Source organism: Cyrtonyx montezumae, unplaced genomic scaffold, assembly GCF_038088225.1.
Source record: "Cyrtonyx montezumae isolate F1298 unplaced genomic scaffold, pur_monq_1.0 scaffold_10, whole genome shotgun sequence".
NCBI lineage: Eukaryota > Metazoa > Chordata > Aves > Galliformes > Odontophoridae > Cyrtonyx > Cyrtonyx montezumae.
The window spans coordinates 27,572,312-27,585,664 of record NW_027071826.1 but is presented as its reverse complement, the minus strand read 5'-3'; the positions used below and the strand labels follow the sequence as shown (position 1 = coordinate 27,585,664).

The 13,353-nt window shown below is 38.7% G+C and overlaps 1 protein-coding gene across 8 annotated transcripts in view; it reads left to right on the top strand.

Annotated features, from left to right (window-relative positions):
• MEIS2 (Meis homeobox 2) overlaps nt 1–13,353 on the top strand; it is a 170,274-nt gene that overhangs the window by 130,735 nt on the left and 26,186 nt on the right. Inside the window, exon 11 of one of the 8 annotated variants that reach the window (XM_065754218.1) lies at nt 5,204–5,298. The exons of the other annotated variants lie outside the window; for them this stretch is intronic. Within the exon in view, the coding sequence (XP_065610290.1) occupies nt 5,204 (1 nt within the window). The 3' untranslated portion in view covers nt 5,205–5,298. Of the gene's footprint in view, nt 1–5,203; nt 5,299–13,353 lie in introns of those variants that run through there. 8 annotated transcript variants of the gene reach the window in all.

Below are 13,353 nucleotides of genomic sequence, written 5' to 3'. Positions count from 1 at the left end.
ACTTAGAGGAAGCTATATACTTAACGTGATTCTTGGCCAGTGAAGACAGGTTGATCCCACTCATTTTGGGATTGCTAATTTGCAGTTAATTAGGAAGATTGATTCTGTTCTCTGATGCATAGGCCCAACCCTAAATGCATTTTTCCGGTTTCCGTGGCACCATGCTAGTTATCATTGTCATGGTGCAAGTATAACTGAATGACACAGTTCTTCATACGACATAAAACTTGAGGAGTTTGGGAAAGTAAATCTAGTGAACATTAGTAAATAATTTTGTGGTTTGCTCTGTAGGTTAAAATCTAGTGCCATGTGCATTTAAAGCAACTACTGAATTGCATTCCTTTGAGAAGGTTTATTGCAATTAACAAATAAAACCAGGGAGTTGATTTAATCTTCGACTAAAATAACACTATTTCAGAGTTGGAGGGAAATAAAATATTGACATTTTGCTTGAAGGAACTTGTATCCTTAAATAAATACAGTGGGCATGGCATACTTAAGCTTGCACCTTTTTTAGAAGCTAGCATTTATTTTCAATGTGTTATCTCTTGAGGAGATTCTTCCCCTCTACTCTCAAAATACAAGCTGCTATGAACGGATTGGGGGGAGGAGTGAAGGTGTTGGAACAATCTGTGGGCTAGCAGTAAATTGCTGCTCCCTTAGAGTAGTAGGGAGGCAGGGAGAGGACCGTGCTTCAGACAGGAGTCTCAGGGCACAACGTCTTGTGGGACTTTTCCTGGACTGATGCAGGTGTGTAAAGTCAGAATCAATTCTCATTGTCCTACATGATTTACTGAATGAGCAGGGCTTCAGAAAGAATATGTCGGACATGTCTATAGTCTTGTTCTTGAAAACAATTCATGAAAAGTGCATCCAGTACTTACCCTGATTTTGAATTGTTCATTTATCTGAGGTTTGGGTTTCAATACAGCTGTAGTCATCAGACTTTTGAGGGCTGTGAGTCTTCACAGAGCTGCACTGGGACAAGTCTTGCTGTGTCTGTCACACTGGACCCTGTGCCTGTTGGTGGTGGTCTGACATTGTCCCAGCTAGTTCTTTTCTCTGCACCAGTACTTTCCCTTGCCGCTGCACACAGCTGCTGCAAACACGCATCATCCCACCAAAGTCAAACCAGGAGTATTCTTGTTTGGTGATACATTTTTTTTCTTTTCTGATCAGCTTCTCTTAATAAAAGCACACGTTCTAGCAATTTTGAAGCAGATCTGCTCCAGGTTATCTGCCATGGGAATAGTACACTAATGATTCATAAATAAATAAATTCCTTCAATTCATCACTGTATAAATAACTCAGAAACTTTTCAAAATAAGTCTATTGAAAATTCTTAGGTTCTAAGCCAGCAAAATCAGGTGCACTGACTGGAAAAGCACAGATATACTAAACCTGAGAGCCTATAGAGGGCCAGAGGCATTTTTTATCCATTTGAGGAAATAAAGAGATAAGGAGGATTGAGACGCTTGCTATGGAAGACTCAGTAATTTTCCTTTCAAAATTTCAGCGTCATCGTGTTCACCATCTTTTTCTTAGACCTCAACCTTTCCATTTTGCAGTTCTCAGTGCTCCCAATCCCTTAAGACACCAGCTGAAAATAAAATGAAAAAAAATAAAATCAAACTATCCACCAGACATAGGCATGCAGGGTGGCAAGAGCATGCAGTGGACACGTCTCTCAGCCAGCTACATCAGCTCCTTCAATATACATGTGGCTTGTTGTCAGTACTTGTAGATGCAGCCCAAAAGGATCAGGATCAAAGAAGTGCTTTCCTAGTTCAAAGCCAAATTTGTGTCTTTACAGGCTCATTTGAATTTTTCATCCAGACTTTCATGGCTTCCTTGTGTGCTTGTAATTACCACATCTTTAAAACCTGACAATCCCTTCATATGGGCCAAATTCTTTTCTCAGATTGTGCTTGAGCTCTACGTGGGGGTCCAAGAAAAGATATGCATATGCTCTCTGCAACACAAACTTTGGGCCTAAACTTGATCCATAAAAAGAATAGAAAATAGGCAAGTTTGAGTGTACTCTTAGCACTGGATAAGAAAGTAGTTTAGAAGCTTCAGAATAGTATTCTTGCGGCCTTGATACATACTTCTAGGATCCTCCAGTACATGCTAGGATGTGTAGATTGTTGAATATTTTTTCTTTGAACAGAAGTTCAGCCCAAATCTCCCCAGCAAAAGAAAAAAGGGAGAAGCTTAATATTCTTGTGTTAATATTTCCAGTGGAAGTGTTGCTGTTTTTCTCTCGATTTTATTACCTCCATATATGTATGTATTCCTAACTCCTGCTTAAGGTTTAGCTACCACTGATTTTCATGACCAAGATGACGAGCACCTTTGCAACATTTCAGCAACGTAAAAGGAGCACAAACTAGTGGCATGAGCTTCCTCTGAAGAGGAGAAATCCCGTGTAAGTGCTGACCTGGCAAATCCAAGCCTCACACCAGCCTCACCCAACCACAACCATTCTGGCTCCATTGACTTTGTGGGTGTAGCAGCAAAGATTGGATGGCAAAGTTTGGAAGAAGCAGTAGGAAGCTTTAAACGTGATGTGAAGGGAAAACAAAAAACAAACAAACAAACAACAACAACAACAAAAAAAAACAGATCTAAAGAGCATGGGGCCATAACCTGCTTTTGCTCACCTTCTGAAATGCTTTTGGTAGACACAGACGTGGACCGCAGGGAAGCAGAGCAGTTGAAAATACCTATGGAAACCACCAAAAGGATCTGCTACTGATTTGAACTGTCTGTGTAGTTTTTAATCCCATTTTTAACTCCTCCTCAGCCACGCAACCTTATAGGATAACCATCAGCATTTCCACTCCCAGACTTCTGGAGGTCCCATCCATCTCTTGGCAGCCAGTTAAATTCCCTTAAACACTGGCTTACCCTTTCCCTCTGACTCACTGTTTCCTCTTTCCTCCATTTTATTTCCCTTTTCCTCCCAGATCTCCCAGTCTAATTCATGACCACCTATGAGTGAGTCAGCAGCCCAACTCTGCCACAGTGACTCCTATTATCCCTCACTTCCCTCTGTGTGCTTCTAAATCCTTTCCTGACCTCCAGCAGGCCTTCCTACCTCGGATAATCCCACTGAGGGGGTGCTAGCTAGTCTGGGAGCCTCTCCTGGGCTTGCATCAGCCTGCTACATTCAAATCTCATGCTCTAAGGCTTCCTCAGGTCAGACACATTCTGCAATGAATCTGACCTGGGGAAGCCCTGAAGCACAAGATGTTTGAAAGGAGGATCAGTCTGAGGTTTGAAGCAGAGAAAGGGAGGGGGGGGGGGAGGGTTGAGGGCGATGTTGAGATTCATGTTCAGACCAGGTCTCATTGTTTTCTAAACCAGTTTTTCCACTGCTAGCTAGCTAACCATCACAGGTACCCAAACCACATTTCCTTAGCTATTCAGCAGGTCAAATTACTTGCAGTGGTGCTGGAAATGAGAAATAGGGCTTTTTCCATTGTTTTCCCTCAGAAGTCATTTATAAAGGTGTGCGCAGATGTATGTGCATGTGTAAGTGTAGTGATGCATTTAGAGATTGCAGTCATTCACTGAATGAAAGAGGATAAATATGCTTAATATGTTTCCTTAAAATGTGAAAAAAAAACCCCAAAAAACTGATTAGTGCTATGTGTTTATTTACACTGTTTTGGTAGTGTTAAGATGTCTGGCTATAGTTACCAGGACCTGTCCACCTGTCAAAGAGCAACTGGGTTGTTTCACCATTGTCTGCCAGCAGTAAATATTCAGGTCCGTATGGGCCTCACACGAATGAAAAAAGAATACTTTCTAAAATGTGCAGTTCATTATGAAAGCCATGCGCTTCCTAAAGCTTTTTGGTTGTCACTACTCTGCTGCATTTCATTATTTGTAGAATTTGGGTATGAAAAGTGACCAGGTACAGTATGTGTTTTTTTTTCTAATGTTCTTAAAAATCCCAAACAACAGAAATGCTTTAACCTTAAAATCACATCAGAAGATAGTGGCATTGCACAAATGAGTTCTTTATAAAAGGAAACTCATTCTATAAATAGTTCTCTTATCCACCTATGCCTAAAATAGGACTAACTATCCCCATTACATAATACAGTATATTAAAATAAGTCTCCCTTAATGTTATGTTTCTGGTGGTTGGGAGTCCAGGAACAACCTTGCAATAGGGACAGAGTGACCTTTTAAAAAGAAAAATGAAATGAAATACACTTTCATTTTCCAGAAATATGCATGAAAGTAAAAATTTGACAGCATGGAGGAACATAAGCAAATATATCTTTTTATTTGAAGATAAAAAGAAGCAGGGGCTAGATAGGGAAAGGAAAAAACCTGTGAAAAAAACGGATGATGCAGTTTTTACGAATAAGCAGCTTAATGTATCTTGGCACCCACAGTAAGCCTTGTAGGAGCTCAAAGTGCCTCAGGCAATCTGTGAGCAGAATAGCAATTTTATTACTTTGTCATTAAACCAATTTCACAGCAGTATTGTTTGTTAATGAGCAGCGGCAAACGAGCGAAGATGTCACACACTGGAATAGCAGTGAGATTTGTGACCCAAGCTCAGAGCACTAAGATGGAAAGACCATGGCTATAAAAAAGGAAATACTTTGGGATGAAATGCAAAGTCTATACAGCAGAGCTTGTGTTTATGAGCTACCATTTTGCTAAGAGCTGTGAGAGAAATAAAGGTCTGGAAATATGCAGTTAAAACAGGGCCTATAAAATTAAAACCAAATTAAAGTATAGCAGAGGATTACTGCACAGACTGTACTCTACAAAATATATTTTAAGTGATGAGGTGAAATCTAAATCAGTTTTGTTTGAATTTAGTTGATATTTATAAAATTCAATAAAGCAATGCCAAATTCAAACCCAAAGCAGCAGCCTCAGCCCTGCGGTCTCTGATCTATAGGCTTCACTTTGAAGAAATTCAACTTAGCAGTACTTAATTAGCAACTTGCCCTCTCTTTATGAGCAAAGATAATATATAGTTTTATATAGGAATATAAATACTGAACAGGCATAATCAGTCTGCCTGCACACTTGCGCACATACGCACACACATGCACAGACGCACTCTGATTCTGTACTAAACAGTGAATCAGAATCACCTAGCAAAGATAGATTACATGAAGCTGAACGGCATCATTTGATGGGACTTTTTTTTTTTTTTTTTTGAGCCAGAGTTGATCTTACAAAGAGATTGGGAGACAGCCTTGAGGGATACAAGAAACAGTGCCAAGCAGGCACATTACTGAATCCCTGCAAGGCATCCCGAGGTGAGTTTGCTGCCTGAGCTGTCTTTCCATGTTTATACACAGGGAAAACTAGTTCAAGCAATGCAATAAGTAGATCAGCATGACTGACTTAAAGGAAGAGGGGAAAATTAGCCCACCATTTTGCTCCTTTTGCACTAGAGATGGGGAAATAGTTTTGCTGTCAGGACTTGCTTCTGAGCCACCTCCTTTCTTTCCTGTAATAAAGCCCCACCCCATTTGTTTCTATTACAATCACATTATTTAGCATAATTATCCTCTTAAAAATATCTAGATCACTATAAATGCTTCCGTTCTTTCGGCTGTTTGCTACCCCACCCATGAGGATTGCAGCACACTGACTACCATACGTTTCTGGAATGCTTGAAGGGATAGTGTGAAAGAATAAATTTAGCATATTTGTGTGTATGTGTGCGTGGATCACTCTCGGTTTCTCACTCTTGTGCGTGCACTCAATTTGAACAATGTATTTCACTTCAGTTCACAAGCATGCTGACCTCTCTATCCAGTGATTAGTATTTTTAGATGCTTGGTTTCATAGCTTGGTAACTCGTGCATGTTTTCTGCTATTTAACTAAGTGGGTAGAGGGGACGCTGCAGGAAATGCTCATTGTTGAGCAGTAGGCGGTGCTCACAGTTCTGGGAGCTCAGCTTAAGACTGTTTTCTGCCTGACAGGGCAAGACCCCTAGACAAATCACTGGCTGGGTCTATGGTAGTTGGCAGCCATTCAAAACTGGTTCTCTGCCAGCAGTATTACTAGATAGCCAGACAGATCAATTCACTTTTACATTCCCGCCATTATTTATAGCACACTGTATATCTGCTCTTGCTTATGAACTAATGATTAGCAAATACAGTACACATAAAACATAAGCATTTGTACTGTGGAAGGCTTTCTGTTGCTGATATTGCAGATAGTTTTACAGGTCATGGAGCCTTAAAAAGGATTTAAAGGGCATGTCTTGTGTAACATTTGTTTCTTCGAAAATGATGTTCCCTTCCTATTTTTGTGTAATTGAAGAGGATAGAAAGGTTTACTTGCTGCTTATGTTTCACTGAATTCTTACATTTTCCACTTCTCCCGTGAGCTTCTAAGGGAAACACATAGAAAGAGAGGTTTATATAATATATTTATTATTGAAGAACTATATTCCTATGTTTTGTTTAGACTATTCATAAAGATCTAGCATCAGATTGGTAAAAAAAATAGCACCATTAATCCGGATTATGTTTTAGAAGAAGTCAGAATAACAGTAATTTGATAAACTGTAAGGAAAGGCAGATGATTTGAAAGTTTGTGTAAAACTGCCATATATTTACCAGACTCTCGTAACTGCTGAAATACTAGTTACAGTATTAATTGCTTCAGTTACTTACATTTCTGAGCTGGAATAAGAAAGGTCAGGTCAAACTTAAAGCCCTCGTTCCTAAACAACAGAGATCCACTCAATTTTTAAACTCGTGATACAATCCAAACTTACTGGCCAAATTAATTCCTGGTATAAACACAGCAAAATAAGCAGGTCTGCACAATTCAAACATCTTTAGCTGATCACTGCTACTAGTCATACCACAAGTTGCTGTGCAGTAGCAATGTTTATGCTTATTGTACTGTACATCATTTCCCTGAAGAGTTCACAATGAGATGGCAAACACACTTGCACTTTTCTGAAATGAATTAAAAGTTCGAGCCTATGGCAGCATGTGAACTTTCTGTGTCCAAACAAGCTCACACTGAACTGCATGAATTGAAGGTGTATTTCTGTTTGGCGAAACGTCATATAACAAGGAAATTTGATAACTTGCTTTTGTAAACAGTTAGTTAGCTGATGTTCTTATTTGGAGGGGGTGTGCGGGAAGACAATGTCAATATACTGTCCACTTTCCATTATATGTTGTTCCCTTTCTATTTAGCAACAAGTGCACCAAAAACAGCCTTCTTTATAACCCCAGTTCCCTTACTGCCTCTCGGGAGCTTAAACTGAGATATGTTAGACATTTTTAAGACACTGAAATAAGCAATCAATTAGCAAGAGGAGTCCACAGTATAATGGTAACCAATATAACTAGAACAAACTGACTCACAAATCTGGCCTAACGGAAAAGTAAAGATAGAATTAGGTCTACCTATCATGTAGCATCAAAAATAAGTGAAAGGGGAAGAATAGAAGTGCTTAGAGAACATAAGATTCCTGTATAGCTCATGCTCTGGTAATTTTTTTCTGCTCAGAAAGATGTGACTAAAGGTGATTTGAGAATGATGTGGACACTTCCTCACTCAATGCACACAAAAAGCTACAATACCTATTAAACAAAGACTGTACTGATATATTTTTTTTCATACTCCTTTTGTATCAAGCAGTATTTGAGCCCAAGACATGGGTCATTGAAGAATTAGGAACAATGGCTTGGCAAAAACCGTCTCAAGTTAGAATTTTTAAAGAGATAGTTGTGACCTGAGACTTGTGTACACAATTGAATAAGCCAGAACTTTTCTACAGCTGTTTGAAATTTTTTTCAAAGGTAAAATGGGAATGGTGAGCTTATTAGTTTGACGTTACCAATGATAAAAGAGTAATTTCCAGGTGAAACTGAGCACTAGGAGAAATTTTAAGATTTAGATTGTACTTTTATGTGCTTCTATTCTTATCCACTTAAATAAAATCATAAGAGATTGATGTTAACCTTCTGTTGAGTATGAGTTAATTTAAAGATGACAGAGACAAGAAAATTCTACGTTTCATTTACAGGGTATAAAGATTTGGATCATCATAGAAGGGCATTTATGTAGAATCAGGAAAATGATAGTCTAGAATGTGCTTGGTGCCTTAAATAGATTGCAGTTGTTCTTTGTTTTCTACTCAAATGTATCACTTCTTTCTTTTTCTTCTGTATTTCTTGCTTAAATTCGGCGTCTGGTGTAATTCAGAGTCCATATAGAGTTTCTCAAGTCAGACTTCCATATTAGAATCATAGAATATTCCAAGTTGGAAGAGACCCATAAGGATAATCAAGTCCAACACTTGGACCACCCAAAATTCAAATCCTATGTCTGACAGCTTTGTACAGATGCTCCTTGAGCTATGACAGCTTGGAGCTGTGACCACTGCCCTGTGGGGCCTGTTTCAGTGCCTGACCACTGTCTGGTGAAGAACCTTCTCCTAACCCCCAACCTTCCCCTCGCCTGTTGCAGCTCCATGCCACTCCCTTGTGTCCTGCTGCTGTCACCAGGGAACAGAGATCAGCACTTCCCGTCCACCCCCCTGAGAAGAGCTGTATGCCACCATGAAGCTTCCCCTCAGTTTGTTCTTTTCTGGGCTGAACAAAACAAGGGACCTCAGCTGCTCACCCTTTACCATCTTCAAAACTTTCTTTAGATGTTCTCTGATAGTTTAATACTCTTCTTATGTGTTCCGTCTGTGAAGCCTCACAGAGCAGAGCAGAACAATCCCTTCCCTTTCCCAGCTGGCAGTGCTGAGTCTAGTGCACCGTAGGGTACATTTGGCCCCCTGGGCTGCCTGGGTAGACTATCTATTCAGATTCAACTTGCCATCAACTAGAACTCCTAGATCCCTTCCTGTGGGGCTGCTTTCCATCCTTTCATCTCCCATTCTGTATGTATATCCAGAGTTGTTCCATTCCAGGTGCAGAATCCAGCACTTGATGTTCTTAAACTTCACGAAGTTGGTGATTTCTCAGCCCTGCAGTTTGTTGAGATCTTTCTGCAAGGCCTCTTCAACAACTCTTCCCAATTTAGTGTCATCTGCAAGCAGTATGCCTTCACATCATGAATCCAAGTAATTGATGGAAACATTAAAGAGAATTGACCCTAAAATTGAGCCCTGTGGAACCCCATTGGTGACTGACCACCGGCCTCATGTAAGCCCATTTACTATAACCCTTTGAACCTGACCTGTCAGTCATGTGGTAGTTCAACTGTAGAAATTTCTTCTTGGCTAAGATTGTCATGAAGGCAGCCCCTACAAAAGCAAAAAAACCCCATCATTTTCCATTGCAGTTCTCAAAAGGTTGAATTTTGAAGGTTTTCTTATACATACTTTTTATCAGACAATATAAAATACGTTCTATTTCACTTGATGTTTTTCAGTGTAAAACAACTCCCCCAGAAACTTCTTAGGCTTTTCTCATTGTCTAGCCTTTCTCATTTGTGAGCCTTCAAAGAAAAGTTGAATGAAGGCTATTTTCTCCATTTTACACAGAGAGAAAAAAAATATTGAAAGCAGTATTACATTTCAAAAATGTGATATTTTTTGTTGATGAGCACAATGTCCTGTAAGCCAGACAGTAAGTACTCTGGAAGGTACTGGCACAAATGATATTTGTTTTATATTTAAAAAAAAAAATCAGGATTTTTACATTATGGAACTTGCTTAATGCTGTAGGGTTTTTTGTTTGTTTATTTGTTTGTTTGTAAAGATCTTGAACGTGTTGAGGTCTCATTTATGTTTTCTTACTGTTCTTCTTTCTCCCAGATTTAACTTTTCAGTGCCTACTAAAGCCCAGTAGTTTATTCAATGGGAGCTGTGAAAGAGGAGAAACTAAAGCATGTTAGTTCAGAGCTCATTTCAACACAGAGCAATATTGCTTTCTGGAAGCAAAGATGAATCCTGATGATCCCTCAAATATCAAACTACTTGGATCTGTGTAGTAAACTCAGGAACAGACAGTCATTGGGCTCCAGACAGGAACTTTACTCAGTTTCTTCTTGCATGTTTAGCTTTATTTCTGATCTCTTATCTCTCAGACATTTTCTGGAAAGACAGTAGGTGACATGTTTCTTGCATACCAATATCATGAACACTTTTCCTCAGGTAAATCATTAGTTCAACATTTTTTTAAAATTTGTGATGAGTGTCTGTGGCCTTCATTATAGTGTGCTAAAATAATTTTATTTCTCACTTTTGCTCAGTATCGCATTTGTCAGTTTAATCAAAGGTCACTGATGCAAATGAACAAATAGTTTTGATCACTAAAAACAATTAATTGACTGTTGGCTGACTTTTTCAGGAACAGACATTTTCTGAACTCATTCTTCAGATGAGGTCTAAGTCCACTAGGCTGTCATAGCAGCTGCCTAACCATGCCTCAATCATGTTAATGAAGTTATCAGTGTGCTTATGGACAGACACATACTTAAGTAAGCTGCTAAATCAGGGAGTGCAAATCTCAACAGTCTGTGGCACATTGAGGTTCTGGAGGGTCCTATTTGAGTAGAAGTGGCTCTGAGGAGGAGCTTCAGTCCCTCAGCCATGTGACTTAGTGATTATTTTTACAAGTAAAAACTCCCACTTAAATACAGAATTTTGTTAAGAAGCAGGGCTGTGGTTTAAGCATTAGTTTGGCTAAAACATTTCCTTTACTTCTGATATATAGCATGATGATAATGTAAATCTATGGGTGAGTCCAGAATCACTTTTAAGAACGTCTGGGCTGAGGTGGTTTTTTTTCTACTGAAACCCGGAATTACATTAGTTTTGCGTTTTATGTTCACTGTAGCTTTACTCAGAAACCTCTGTTTTTCCTTATTCTATGATCTAGTCATAATGCATTGGAACCTAAAAGCTGCAGCTGAGATCTGAATTTCACTGTCAACAGCATCCATGTAATTGTGGGTCAGTTTCAAATGGCCCTCACATGCTTTTATAAATACCACAAAGCACATGTCTGTTTTAGGTACGTGGATAGCTTTAGAAATCTGTCCCCTAAATTATTCAGTCACCTGACAAAGTTATAACAGCCTGCACAGCCTTTCTGACAGTAAGAAAAGCAGTGAAGTCAGCAAGTGGATTCACTATGTGAACAGTGTTACGTTACCAGACTGTAACATTGAGATAGAGCTTCCACAGATGTGTTAAAACATTAAATAATTAAACACTGAAGTAATAAAGGTAGGCTGGTGAAAAAAATGCAAAAGCTATTTGTTGTAATCTCATGCTAATATATTTTCCTGTTTTACAACAATATGCAGCAGATAAAAATACAGGAAAATTAAAATATATGAGATGTAAAAGCATAAAAACAACATTAAAATATTTTTAAAATATTTTCTCCTAAATACAAATGTGCTCTGCTGCTTCATTCTCTGACTTTTCTGGGAAGTCACACTGGGGCATTATGTAGCTAATGTAAGTGACGTGGTGGTTGGATGGCAGACTGAGATCACGTTTTCAAAGTAGTTTCATTCCTTTAGCTTCTGTATGGTTGCCCATGGTGCTGTATCAAAGCCTGTTGACCTGAACTGGAGCTCTTCCACAGATTTCCATTTTGATTTTGAACCAGTCCTCAAGCAGCAGTTGCAATAAGTCATTCAAACAACATTTGTAGAACTATACACAGAGTGGAGTTTCCTGAAAACTGGCAAGGAGTGGACCCATTTTTGCAAAGATGAAGGACTGTAGCAATTTCTGTTCATCTCTTCCTTTATTCTTTATTCCAAATTTCAGGAGATATTGGATCTGGCAATGCTCCTGCTTTTCCTGAAGTAAATGAAGAGAAACTGTAGACAGCCCAATTCCAGGGAAAATAAGGGTTAGTATTTCTTGTGATGGGCCAAGAACAAAGACCTTGAAGACAACTGGATCTTTCTTATGCTGGCCTCTCACAAGTTATTTCTTTCACTAAAAGCCAGAATGGATTGACTTTGCCACTCCCCTCCACAGTATATGCCTCATCAAACAGCTGATGGGATGTGTTTTCATATAAGCCACCTGTTATAAAGAGTTTCAAGTTTATTTACTGCATAGGAAATGTATTTAAAAGAAACCCATGAAAATTGTCCTCAATCAAAACTAAACAGAGCTGAAGTGAGCCCAACTGCACCAAAGTTTACATACTTCCTCATCAGAAAATATAGTATTGCCTTCTGCCCAAGTTTCTAAAGGCTACATCAACATTCTTCTTTTTTGTTTTTCAAACTAGGGTGTCATATTCAAACATGATAGTGAAGATGCCATGTTTTACTTTGCTCTGGTGCAAGCTCTGCTTCGTCAACACAATATGACAATATGACAATATGTGGATTTGCCCACTAACTTATTTGAAGAACAGCTAAACGTATCAGGGTCCCACTTTGTCTTTCATAGTGTAAAAGTACAGTAGGATCCTCCTTCACCTTTAGCTGTGTCTTCCCAATTTCAATCATTGATTTTCCTTCTTCTTTCTCATTGCTGGGTTGGATTTCTTCTTCTTTCTGTTTGCATACGTAAGAGATTATTTACTGGGATTTTTTTTTCCTTTTCTCCCCCTTTTCTGAGGAAGGCGTTGACCTAGCAATTCACGAGGACATTGTAATTTGCCTGCCTACCACTTTGGTACAGTGTTTATCCTATAAAGAAGGAAATATTTCATATACTGAAATGTTTGAAATTTCAGGCATGAGTTCTAGTCCAGTTCCTATCAGTACTTGCCGAAAGTCAATTACCAGCATTTGTTCTGTGGCTTGTGAGAAGTGAATTGGTGGGCTCTAAAGCCCATGCAAGTAAAGCCATGCAGTCAGAATTAACTGGCAACCTCTTTGGTAGTCCCTGAAGAGAAAATGCTATGCTAACTGAATGAGTCCTGAAATTGAAAACCAGTCTTTTTTATTTGGAAATGAAATATATGAAATAAGAAACACAGAATAAGAAGAACGCTCTTTTTGCAGGTTTTCCAAAAGCAATACATTCACACCATAGGAGAAGATAAAGACAATGAAAAAACAGCAACAGCAACAACAAAAACCAACAATAGACAATAATAATCAATTAAACACTCAAAAACAAAGAAAAAAAAAGAGAAGAATAAAATCGTCTTCTAATTCAAATGGTGAGGTAAAATGCTCTTTTATGTTCCATTGCACGTCCTGCAGGAACAATAACATTCTTTAGAGAATCAAAACTGAAATCCAGGCATTTTTATCTCACAAAAAATATGTGTTTTGATTGAGCATTTATATGAGATTAGAATTTTTAAATACCGAGCTAATTATCCCACATAACAAAAAAATAATAATTTTAGAAAGACTTCTGAAAAGTTACATGTGAATAACAGTTGCAGAA